At 33.8% G+C, this 13111-nt stretch overlaps 1 protein-coding gene across 1 annotated transcript; it reads right to left on the bottom strand.

Moving 5' to 3' along the window:
* Positions 1–10: 10 nt before the first annotated feature.
* LOC134855530 (uncharacterized) lies at positions 11–12847 on the bottom strand. Its single transcript, XM_063872074.1, has 6 exons — positions 12512–12847; positions 8558–8790; positions 6826–7222; positions 3713–4098; positions 1282–1511; positions 11–419 (listed from the first exon to the last, which is right to left on the bottom strand). Exons 2-6 carry the CDS (start codon positions 8753–8755, stop codon positions 11–13), a joined length of 1620 nt encoding a protein of 539 aa, XP_063728144.1. The 5' UTR covers positions 8756–8790; positions 12512–12847.
* Positions 12848–13111: the final 264 nt, after the last annotated feature.

Raw genomic sequence — 13111 nt, 5'->3', positions numbered from 1 at the left:
TTTGTATAATTTATTTTTGGGTGATTTTGAATACAGCAAGCACATTTTGAAATTTTCCCATAAGGTATCCATTATTGTATGTAAATATTATAGGGTTGATTACAAAATTCATAAGATAAACGACTTCAGTAATGCTGTATATATTGAGAATTAGATCGACGGGAATTGAAGTGAAATAGTTTATAAGTTGGATGCTAGTTTGCGGAATTATTATAACTATGAAACACAAACAGACTAGAAACAACGAAAATGTTATTTTGTGTTTTTGGTTCTGGAAGGTTTTTTTCCTAGCTTGTCGTTTGGCCGCCTGATTGGCTAGTTTCGCTTTCTCTGTTCTGATTGGTCGAAATGAAGGACCACTCCGTCTCATCGAGATTGTCAGGTGGTTTTTGTCCTCTGAGTCGGCCGAGCTGTCCTTTCTAAAAAAAAAACTAATTTTTCAAACTAACCAAATTTCAAATTAAAAGTAATAGATGATTTGCGTTTAATGTGCGATTTGCAATTTTGTTCCAATAGATGCTGTAAAAACTTTTAAATCTTGATGTGCAAAACCAGGAAAAAAAAGACTTTTGAGCACTTTAATTGACCTTTTAAGGACAAAATTTAAATTTTTTTGTTAATTGTGTGAGCTACCATGAGTTTGTTAAGTCGTCCCGTATCTGCGATTGTTGCAAGCCTCAGCATCCAAATAAATTAGTTTTTTTTTCTTCTATTATTTCCGCTTAAATGAGCATGTAATCAAAGAAATCGTTCTTCTTCCATGCAATTGGATCTCATCAAAATGAAATTAGATTTTTCCGATTCAATTAAATCTTCAAGACCTAATTTAATCTCAATTTAATTATGCCCCCAAATCGGTCATTTTAAACTTGAGTGAAACACGAGGAAACTTTCTAAGACTCGAATTAGACTAAGCTTAATTAGAGACTCGATTAATCAGCAAAGTTAAGTCTCCCTTGCTGACCTTAATAGAATAATTAAAAGTTTTTTTTGCCCTAATTCGGAAGTGTGCATTGAAGAAAAGAGAAATTAACTTGCTCGACTCTGATTGGTTAAAATAATAGCGATACTAACTCAATTTTTTATGACAACTTTGTCACTAATTTTTTCAGCAAATCATTCGATTTTAATTGACCATGGCATTACAAACAGGTTTTTAATACGAGCTTTAATTCAAGAAATGAGGGAAATGAGATGATTGCATTAGCCATGCATTCAGGTATAATAATGCAAGGGTGCCAAGTTCACCTTATCAAAATGATCTGAATAATTTGAACTCACTGAGTTATGGTCATCTTCTGTGAATCAGTCTCGTGTTTCACTCCCCTCTCGTCCACCCTGGACCCCCTGGGGGAGCAGCCTCCGAAACTGATCGCGTCCACATCTATGTCCATGTCATAGTCAGGGTCAAGGTCATTATCAGGGTCTGCATCTAGTCCGAAGTGACTGGGCCCAATTGAGATGCCGTCGTGCTCTTCCTCTGCTGCTTGAATTTGATCGACAACTTTGACCTGAAAATGACCAAAAACATAACAAGACTGCTCGTATCAGGAGCAGTCTTGTTATGTTTTGTGATATTTTGAGATAAAAAATTGAGATATTTTGTGAAAATCATCCCCCCACACGCCATATAAAGTACAAAGTAATAAATTTCGCTTCTAGCAACACATCAATTATGGCAAATAAGCTTCATTCAACCAATTTGGAACGATTTCTAAGACGGATTAAATCTCCGCTTACCGTTAATAGCGCGAAATATTTCGCGCGTTAATTGTCCCAAATTGGCCAAAATGCCAAACTTTAAACCCCCATAACTTTGCGAAAAATGATCACAGGTAAAATATCTTTTTCAAATTTAAGCTCAGGACAACAATGACTTTTGAATAGTATAAAAAATGCCGTCAAAAATGGCTAGTTATAAAGCCGAAATTTGTCTGAAGAAAAAAAACCCACCCGAGCACAAATATTCCGTTAATTTCGTATCGAAAGTCGGAACAATAATCATAATAATAATTATAAGAGTAATGAAGCTTTAGTATATTAAGTTTTGTGTGGGAGATCACCATTGGATTTGTAACATATAGATTTAAATTGTGACAATTTGGGAATTTTTCTACGTAGCTTTTAATCTGAGTCACATCAGCAGTTTTTCGGGTGTAAGGATGATAGTTGGGTCTCTAAAATTAAGCCGAGTCCCGATGAAAATGGTTAGTTCTTGAAAACTTCAAAAACCTTGGTTCTCATTTGTTTACTTGCGTTTTTGAAGTTGTCAAAAAAGTTACGTGACCCATTTTTTTTTACATTTGCTTTTTCCTGAGACCTAACTAACATACTTGTACCGTTTTCCGTTATGAGCTGAAATGCTCGTATGTGTAGGTATTTCCCCTTGAAAACAAACGATCCGTATCTAACCTTAGTTGAAAAGTAGAGGGAAATTAGCAGGAAAGTTATTAAGCTTTGAAATTGGGTAGAATCAAATTTCACCTCTACAAAAATTGGTTTCCATCTCCGGCACTATTGTCTCGTCTAACAACCTTGTACCGAATAACTACTATGATAGAATGGTCCCGCGAGAAAGCAACTAGGATATAAAGGTCCCGCATGCTTTTCGCATGTAATAATTTGAAATCTAATTTGTGTATAAATTATTCATATCAAAATTCTCGCGAAGTTTTTTGAGTCAGATACTTCTCAGATTAAAATTTAAGGTGTCCGTATTGTTTATATCAAGAAATTTGTTCGCCTCAAGTTTTTTTTTACGATTTAACAAACAGGCCCCGATTATTTACGATTTAACGAAGTTTTTGTTTTTTTTTCGATTTGAAAAACGGGGTTACCTTATTGACAGGCCCCGGGTTTTCGCTAAGTAATAAACAAACGTTTTAGTTCACTAAATGGTTCCTTAAAAACCATCGAAATAGTTGAATAAAAGCTAATTCAAACTCCCGTTTTTTCAAAAATAACAGCAAAAAAAAACAATCATTTTCAACGAATTTTTGTTTAAAAATGTAGAGAGTCTGAGAGATAATCCAATTATTTCATCCAAGTATTACGTTGTAACACTCACCACATTTTCATTTTTGTAGTTTAAAGCATCTTATCAACTCCCCGCCATATGATCACGGCCTTGGTGAAGATGTCAATGTTGGCGTATTATTTTGTAAAAAACTTGGTTTTCTGGTAATTTTCAACAGAAATATTTAATTTTAAGCGCGTCTCTCTGATTAGTTCATTTTCTCCATTTTCTCAGAAATGGTTTGTCAACAACGAAAGCTAGTTATTACTAAATTCGGGGCCTGCTTATTGATCGTCCAAACTCAATTTTGGGGACTTATTTTGAGTTTTTAGAATGGCGAGGGGAGATCCTAAGAAAAAACGAAACAAGAATTGTTTGAATATATACTGCGAAATTTTTGTGAATGACAAACTCATAATTATTCAAGAAATTGAGATAGCTCTAGGCGTCATATTCTTAAGGGACTTGGTTATTTTCAAGCGACCACTGTATCATAGTAGTACCACATATCAATTAAGATTCGTTAGCTACTAAATATCGACCAACTCAATGCATAAAATGCCGTGAATTGTACCATTAATGATTAAAAAATTTTTCCTTTGTTGAAATTTTGTTTGCTAGACAAGCGATCTCTTTATAAATCATTTAAATATTTCGATATTTCTTTTGACTATTAGTGTATTTATGTAAGCTTACCTTCTGTCTAACGTAATCTGGCGACATTGCGTAATCAGTTGGTCTTGCGCAATCCTTGAGCGTTGCATAATTAGTCAATGTTGCGTCATAGTGTATTTCTATTGGATAGCAGCTTTCAGTCGGATGCTCAGCCCCATTAGTTGTCGGACACAGCGTAATTCTTATGTCATGCGTTTCTTCACATTTTCTCGGAATCAGTAAAGGTTCAGTGCTGGTTTTCATTGCAAGGTGACATTTGTTGTGCTCAGTGTGGTTGCCTTTTTGAGTTTTCCCTTTTGAGTTTTCCTTGCGGTTGCAGCTGACGTGTTTTCGGTAGAAGTGGACAGGTTTCAGCATCGGGGCCCAAAATGGCTGTGAGAATTGATCGGAAATGGCGGAGTAGACCCCTAAAATGTGGGTAATTTGCTTCAATTTTACAATCAGAGTCTTGTTTTAAGCAGAGCGGCTGAAGCTCTGGCTACTCCTCGCCTTTTAATTGAAAGTTCCGTGTTACTTACTTGGCATAAATAGAAAATAACCAAAAAATCCATAAAAAAACTAAAATTCATGTAATTCTCAATCAAAGACAACATCGGTTCTCTGAAAAGAGCTGAAGAACTCTTAATTTTTTTAATTTGGGTGTGTTTAATTTTTTCATCTCTCATGGTGTATTCAGATGGCGCCTCCGAAGCCTCAGAAACAATTTACAATTCCGATTTTCGTTGGTGCTTAATTTGAATTTTTTTCGTCAGTTTATGAACTAAAAAACATTGTGTGTCACTCTTCTTCTTCGATAAGCATTTTCCGATAATTTTTAATTTCCGATTTTTTATCCTTTTATTTTTTTCCTGGAGTTTTTTTGTCGATTGTCTTACAATGATCAAATAAATTTACTGGGAAATATGCTTGATGGTATAAAAGTTAATTATTTATAAATAAACTTTTCTTTTAATCTTTTTTTCTCACAATCTTTGATTCTTACCGTATTCTGATTAAATACTTCGCACTAATGGAATTAATTGACTACTAGTTTTGTCTGACGTATTTTTGTGTCACGGAACGTCTTTAGAAAAAACAATGTTTTGACCATTAAATGGGCAAAAACTTAAAAAGTTTGCTTAAACTATTTTTCCGCACAAATTGCGGAACCATTAAAAAATTGCAGATAGTGTTAAGTCAAATGTTATTTTAAAGAAGAATTGCGATTCAATCGTTGTAAAATCGTTTCTGGAAATTTTGATTGCAACAATTAAAGCAATCTATTAGGGCATCAGCTCTTAATAGTGTTAAAAAAATGGTAAATTCTATAAACGAATCTGAAATATTTGAAAAAAAGAAGCAATTTTTTTTTGGAAACTGGAAAAATATCGCTTGAATGTTTTTTATTTCAAAAATTTGTTTCTTTTGTTTTACTCAAGGTTAGTGGCCGGAACTTCTTGCCCAGAAACCGGCAATTCTTTTTAAGATCGCTTTTGTAAATTTTTGATTTTTCTTGTTAAGTTTTTCTTTAAGTGTTTAGTGTTTTTCATTTAAGATGTTAGTTTTTAATTGTATTGAATAGCTTTAAGCCGACTGTGTTGGGATTTACATCACACATTTACCTTTATATTTTGCGGCAAAATCAAAAAATTATGAAAATTTATGATAGATAAAAGAGTAGCTACTAACTACATGCCTGTTTGTGATTGTGAAAAATTCAGCTGTTTCAGCTTTTAACAGTCTCATTTAAAAAATAGATAATTAGTTTTTAAAATTTTAAAATTACATAAAGTCTAGTGGAGTGGGGATCCAGCAGTTCTAAAAGGTATTTAAGATTCAACTTTGTTTAGGATGTGTGATCTTTTCTCTTGCTATAAGCAAGTTTTTATCAAATCGAAACATCAAATTTTTTCCAACTTGTCTAACAGAATCCTTGAATCGTCCACATATGTCCTTTCATTAATCTGCAGACGCATTTTGAGTTTGTCGACATTTTAGTAGCCGTTCGAAAGTCGTTTTTTTTTGCTGGTTGTATTTTTACCAACTGCGATTTGATCTATTTTCAGTATCTATTCTTTTGGCTTGAAAGGTTTCGCCTTAGATAATATCGGCTTAGTCGACTTATTTTGCGTTATTTGATGAGCTAAAAACATTCTTTGAACGCATTTCGAAATAGTGTTCGTTCCGACCATTGAAAATGAAGAGGAACTTTGTATTTCTTTGTTTTTTTCTTTGTTGTTTTCCACGCAAAATTAGGCGCCACATATATTCATCGGAATGGGTTGAGAGATATGTCATATTGAAGCTCTTTCACATTCGTTTTTAGAACGAAGTCATAAAAGTTTGTAAAAGTTCGTGTCGAGAAAAATCAGTTTGAATTTTTTTGATTTTAGTTTTAATTTCGAGCGAATAAAATGAGCGAGCGGGCAAGTTTGTTTTATTTTTCAACCTAAACCATTTATAACAATTAAGCAGCGTTTTGATGGGAGTGATTAATCTTTTTAAAGCCCTTTTCAATCCTGCTTCGATCGATATTACAAAATTTTCAAAAAATTGTCCGAGTGTCGAGAAAAACCGGTTTGGAATTTTTGAGTTTTAGTTTAATTTCGAGCGAGTAAAGTAAGCGCGCAGCCTTATTATAGAAGGATAAGCCATGAAATATCAGTTTTGCTCCAGTTTCCAATTTTCTGTCGGCTAGTTAGCTATGCTAATTTTATTTGGTATTTCAAGCGGCGGGAAGCTCCGCCCGCCTGTGTGTCTATAGATATGTTTTTTTTGTAATTACGAATAACTTGACCCGATGTAAAACGCACTTAAATTTTTCTATTCATAAATAATTGTTTTTCTTTCAGCTTAGCCACTTATCGGTTTTCTTTTTTTATCCAATTTGAGTACATTTGTTAGTAAGTTATCATTAAAGTGAAGTTGAAGCTTTTGGTCAAAAAGCTCTTAAGTGCTTCAAAGATCATGGGAAACTTTCAAAGCAATCCAACAAATTGGGTCGCGTTATTTTTAGGGAGTTTTAGTGAAGCGTTTTTAAACAAAACTTTTATCTTTAAAGAATATTTATGTTTAATTTAGAGGGGTGGAGATTGTCTAGGAGATAACATAGGGGGGAGGGGGTCTTGTTAAGTAGATCCGAGTCATAAACTTACCAAGGAGAACTGCACAGCACAAAAGGACGAGAAAGACGCGTGAAAAGAGCCAGTAGTCTTCATACCAAGGCCACATGCCCTTACACACCACAATCTCCCCCACACTGTGCAAAAAAGAGAGAACGACAATAGTCGCGAGCAGGGCTCGAACCCTTGACTTGGAGAAAATGGTGTTGTAGTCGTGACAGTGTCGCACAGCTACGTAGCGGTTGATGCTGATTGAAATGATGAGGAAAAAAGAAGCGGTTGTTAGGAATGTGTAGAGGAAATATTGGAATATACACTGGCCGATTAGAGGGAGTTGGATTAGAAGTTTCACCATGGTAGATTTGATGAGGAATATAATTGCCATTATTGTATCGAGAAGAGCATTTGAAATTACCAGAAGCTCGCTCACCTGGAAAATATTCAGTTAGTCAACTCAGTTATTTGTTATTTCTCTACTATAATTGATCTTATTAACGAGATAACTACATCTTCATACATGACTGAAGTGTTTTTTTTTAAAAAAAGTTTGCCAATTTATAATTTGTTGACTGAAGTTGCATTTTCAATTCTTTATTTTCAAAAATTTAAACAAATTTCTTTCAAAATTTTTTTTTGTAAATTTATGAAAAAAGGGTTGAAAAAGTTCCTTGTAATTGTAAGTTGAATATTGCTAGCTCAAAGTTATGGGTCATTTAGGATTTTTTGTAGTCTCATTTCCTTTCTTGCCCATAGAATTAGTATGTGAATAAGGTGCCCAACTTCGGGCTTTCACTTGAAACTTTCACTTCGCCTATTTGAAGCTTTCGAACCCTCATTACTCCTCGGAAAATGCTAATTTGTTTTGGTCGGATCTTTTTCGTTATTTGACACAGTGCTTTATTTGGTTATTTTTGATTGACAATGCTCTTTTCCCTCTAAATCCAATTTTGGAAGGGAAACTTGATCAATTTTCAAATTTAAAAGTGGCTTGGTTTCCGTTTGTTTCAACCCCCCGAGAGCAAGGCAAAAAGACGATCTCTCTTTGTTTATTGGACTTAATTGAGTTATAGTAAAAATGGCGTTTAACCTTTTAGTCTTTTATCACAATCACCAGTGAACAAAAAAGGCAGTGATTTCTATCTTCTCGCTCGCTGCCTTTCGACCGGCTTGATAGTTTAGCCCACGATCATTTGAAAAGATACAATAGTCATAATGGTACAAAGATATTTTTTTGCTTTGATCACATAATTAGGCTTGTTCAAGACAAAAGAATCAGTTTGATAGCCTGAAGAGTCCATCGTTTGATTTACAAAATTTTAGTTTCGAAGGCGTCTTAAGGGGTAGAAAGAATGGCCAGGCCAGAAAAGCGACAGGCTCCCAATGAAATATTTTCTGTTTGTTTTAAAATGTTCCACTGTTCAACTATCAGAATGCCACTTTTTTGGCGAAGATTTCAAAATATTTGTTTAACTGAGGATGGCTTGTATTATTGAGGATGGCTTGCATTATATGTGATGCAAGCTTCATAACATTGCATTGACCTTTTAAAAAGAATATTTGACGGGCATTTTATAAGATTGATACATATTTAAACAAGTTTCATTAACAATTTGAAAAATATATATAATTAAGAACTAAGGATAGATTTGTTTCTAAGTACTGTGAACAGGGGATTGATAAATGGATCTTTCATTAGGTGTATTTTTCCTCGACTCGATTTTCATTGAAATTTCAAGAATATCGAAGAATTGTGGTCGGAACTTACGACTCGTTTTTTCTTCATAAGCAGCAGCACAAAAATGGTGAAGTTTTGAATAGCAGCCACTGTTCCGAGAATTGCTTTGAGGCTCGTGATCAAAATATCCACAGTTGATGATTCACGCGCGCCCGGTGACGTCATTGGGGGTTGTTCTAGAATATTCGAGTTCACGCTGAGGTTGAAATTGATACCGTCTGATGACATTTTGCCGAAGTTTCAAACTTTCGTCTTCGAGGTAACTAGAAAGTCAAAATATATGTTTTGCTCCGAAATGTAATTTTTCAGAGTAAATCGTAATTTTTGGCACATTTTTTTTTTACAAAATGCCGCCTGCCTAGTAAGAGAGTGTTTTAGTAAAAGCCAAAGTTTGAGTGTTTCAGCAAAATTTGATCCCCTTGGGATGCTTTTCAAAATAGTTTTGTGCGAAAATGTTTTTAAATCTTGAGACTGCAACCAAGATCACAGAAAAGCTTGTAATTAAAGCTTACTTATTAGCACCGATAACCAGCGAAGCTTAGATCACATGTATCTAATGAAATCAAGTCGAATGGCGTGGAATTTTTCAAATATCATTAGTAAGATATAATCACTCTTGGGTCTACTTGGTCTTTTGGAAAACTTTTTGGTGCTATTTTCGTTCTTCAAATTAAGAGTTTATGGATGAATTACTTAGGCGAAAAGAACTAAATTAGTAATATGAACTGTGACGTACCGAACCAAATTAGTAAATTGAACGAAAAAAATATATATATGTTTGACAAAAAATAGTACAATTTGGCAAAACTTTTGAACTTTTGTGCCGAACAGAAAATATCAAAGAAGCAAAAGTTGTTATACCATTACAAAGATCAATATTTCTTAAAAAGTGGAAACGGATAAATTTGTGAACTTTTAATTGAAAGGAAAACGTAAATAAATGATTTAGTTAAAATGGTATGATCTTCAAAAATTTTAATTGCAAATTGGTTGTTATGTAGTAGTTCTTTTGACGTCTCCCAAATTGGTTCTCCAAGCTTTTTTCAAGTTTTTCCCTTTTATCTGAAGAAATTGTGAGGCTTGAATCTAAGAGACATTATTAAATTATTATACAACTAATTGTTATCGTTAATACTTCAGCATGAGTTCAAGGAAAACTATATCGTTGATTATTTGACATTCAATGAAAGTTTTTGGTTAAATACTCAAAGTTAAAATTAAATGTTTATTAATAGTTTGAGTTAGTATTTATTCTTAGAGCTTAATATTAGCTTGAATTTAAGAAACCAAACAAGTCCCCGGCTTCTAAAAAAACGATAAGAGAGATTAAAGGCATTAGTTAACAAGCTAACCGCCTTTATTACTTTTGATGTTTGATTTTTAAATACACTAAGACTAATTTTTTTCTTCGAATTTTCAATATCATGACTTTCTTGAACAATTGGATATGTTTATTTTTATGATATGTTATGTTTTGATGTAATGTATAATATATGATTCTTGTTTATTCTTGTGTTGCTGGCCTTTTTCACTGCAGGGCTTTAGTAGGGAGGGAAGGAAGGAGGATTTAGTGTCATCTATTATGCCGTAGCCGTTACCACCTTTAGGATGCGGATGACATTGCAAACCCTCCGACTAAGACCGAAGGGGGATTTGACCCTCTTCTACTTCTATGCCTACAAATAGTTAAGCAAACCGCATTTACATCTAAACTAGAGTTTTTTTTTAATATGGCAGCACTTCTGATTTAGTCCAAACCTCGGTTTCTTTTTTGCGTGTGTTTAATCATTTAATCTGTGGATCAAGTCAAAATATCTACGCCTGATATTTTAAGTTTTTGCTGGACGCAATTAGGAGCCTTAGTCATGTTGAGTAGTTTTTGCTTTATTTAAGGGCTGTTTTGCTTTTTCTGATTTCGTTTTCGAAATGTAAAATAACATTTTTCAATAGCCTGAATAATGAGATAATTGATTTTCAATTTTGATTTGTTGCTTGATACGCACCAAATGTATACTGGTTGATCAAAATTACCTATTGATGCAATTTCTCGAATTGGCTTAGGTTTGAAAAGTTTTGCCCCATTAGCTTTAGAAATCATTGTTCATTTGTTTGAAAAATCACGAAACAGCCAAAATAATTTATACATTTTGGGTTTACTGGAAACCTCGATCGTTTCCATCCGACGTCTTTTGGTACCTAGTTTAGCGCGGAAAAGACGACACCCGAATCCACAGTTCCTCTAAGCTTTCAGGAGCAGGAACAACAAGAAAAAAAGCTCATTATGAATCCTGAAGAAATATCACACAGACCCATTTAAAAATAGACCAACAAAAGCCGGATAATGAGTGAGTAACGGAGGATGTGCCAGCTTCAGTTAGTTTCTTAAAAATCATGTGTGTTTTGTTTACTGATGTTTTTTGTTCTTTTTAAGGGCGTGGTGTGAGATATTTAAAAGATAGTTAGATTCGGCTCTTTTTCCTTTTCCCCCACCTGCAAGTTTTTGTAATTTAAATTACTGTTCACATTGTCCGATGGTCATGAAAGTTGACTTGCATACTAATAAGGCCATGACAAACATATTTGGTCTTCATTATCAACCTTGTAAACTCACTCGTTAGACCATAAAGTTGATGCTCGTGTGGGGTGGGCAGAAAAGGAAAAATATCCTTTGATTGTATTTGTAATAAAAAACCATATATTAGGTCAATTGGAGACCGAATTTTGAAAAAAATTAATTGAAACTTCAAAGCGCGTTCGGCCGAGCGGTGAAGTCATTGGTTTCAAAAGCAAAAGGTCGAAGTTCAAATCTGAATTTTTTCGCAATGTGGGCGGCTTTATCAATTTAATCCTTCTTATTCTAAAATTTTATGAAAATAATCCGGTTGTTATCTAGGTTGGCAATTAGCTGGACAATTTTTGGAACAATTTTGTCTGGGAACCAAATGTTTTAATCACTTTTTGAATTTCGGACAGTTTTGTCCGGGTCATGTCTTGGACACAATTGTCCAGACACGAGTTGTATATCTGCCTCGTCCGGGTGCTGAGGCAGGTCGGTTTTGGGTAGCTTGCTGATTGACAACATTTCGGTATATATGTGAATTAACCGTAATTAACTGAAGTTACAAGTCAATAAAAAATGACAAATTGCCGTATATTTCAGCAATTGAAATCAGATTCAATGACAGAAAAATCGAAAGTCACTACCTTGGTTTTGCTTTGGTTAATTCGAGTGAGGAGAAGTTGTTTTTATTAATGGTCATTTAGAGGGTGAAAATAGTTTTTGATGAGGTTTTGTTCTAGGGAGGGTAAAAATTTGGAGTAGCTTTTGTTTGTAAATTTTTTGTAGCTTTAAATATCTTGTGACACTTTTTTTCGACTCAATGAACGTCTATCGAAGCCTTGTCTGACTAATTACCGCTCGGTTGAATTTTTTTTGCAGTGCTAGTTTCATTCTGGGCGTTGCGTTGCTTGATTTTCTCACTGAAACTGAAAGTCATACGAGACATGCATTGAAGTTTTTAGATGTAATTTTTTCGATTGCTTTGCTTCTATCCCCTAGCTATACAATATTTTGTTAGTAGAGCACCGTTCAAAGGGTATAATATTTATTGTCTGGTTATGGGTGAAAAAAATGGAAGATAAAGTTCCTGTTAGTGGTCGGAACATTAAATTGGAAACGTTAACCTTGAAGTCCACTGAGTTTTATGAGCCAGTTGGACAAAAGTTATTCCTGCTTCGATGAATAAATTTGTTCTCATTTGAAAATTTAAGAAAGCTGCTTTTTTCTTGTTAAATCCCATTCTCACAGAAGTTATATTTACAAACAAGAGTCCGAATTGTTTTTTTTGCAATTTTTTTTCTTCTATCGAATTTGAAAGTTAAGGAAGAATTGACATGTTATATTTGGAAAATATCTCAGTTAATACTTCAGTTTTGAAAAAAAACAACCGATATTTCTCAAATAGATTATTTTTTATAACTTACATTGCCTCTGATGGTTGAGTTGTTTCGAAGTTTTTGTGTCACTTATGTAAATGTTGTCCTGCAGTTGCTTAAGTCCAAAATTATTATAGCTTCAAAGTTTGCTATAGGTAGTTGATTTCAAAAGGCGAGTTGTCTGAAAGTTAACAAAAGAATGGTTTCTGTGCTAATCTTTAGTTCAATTTCGCTCTGCTGTTTTTATGTTCCACGTAAAAGATAATTTTGATGTTTTTAATCTTCGTGATATGTGTAATTTTTCTGTAATAAACAGGTAAACTTAATTATTTTTGAATTGGTGTTGATGACTGTTGATAGCTGGTAAGAAAATGAATAATTTGTTCTTGGTCTCTCTAGCTTCATCGGTGGTAAATGAAAATTGAATGCGAAAAAAGAACCAATCATGAAGCTTAAATTTGCGGGAACTTTTTTCTAATAATATTTCCGTTGAATTATTCATTAAATCGCCACGCTCGGCAGATTGATCAAGAAATCCTTAATTGGTCAGCTTAGCGAAAGTGATTGAATTGTTATTTTCATCAACATAATTTTATCCTGTTCAAAATGTCTGTTTTGCAGTAGCCTTGCGCGAAAAAGTTATTTGCT

Source organism: Symsagittifera roscoffensis, chromosome 10 (assembly GCF_963678635.1).
Source record: "Symsagittifera roscoffensis chromosome 10, txSymRosc1.1, whole genome shotgun sequence".
In the NCBI taxonomy this organism is placed as follows: Eukaryota; Metazoa; Xenacoelomorpha; order Acoela; family Convolutidae; genus Symsagittifera; species Symsagittifera roscoffensis.
Note: the sequence above shows the minus strand (reverse complement) of the source record. Positions and strands in the feature narration are given on the sequence as shown.

What these genes read in the sequence shown, in the direction of transcription:
- LOC134855530 (XM_063872074.1), bottom strand. Translation starts at nt 8,755, where the DNA reads ATGTCATCAGACGGTATCAATTTCAACCTCAGCGTGAACTCGAATATT. An exon ending in GTGCTGTGCAGTTCTCCTTG is followed by an intron (nt 4,099 to 6,825) that starts GTAAGTTTATGA and finishes CCCACATTTTAG; the next exon opens with GGGTCTACTCCGCCATTTCC. An exon ending in CAGAAGATGACCATAACTCA is followed by an intron (nt 420 to 1,281) that starts GTGAGTTCAAAT and finishes TTTTTTTTTTAG; the next exon opens with AAAGGACAGCTCGGCCGACT.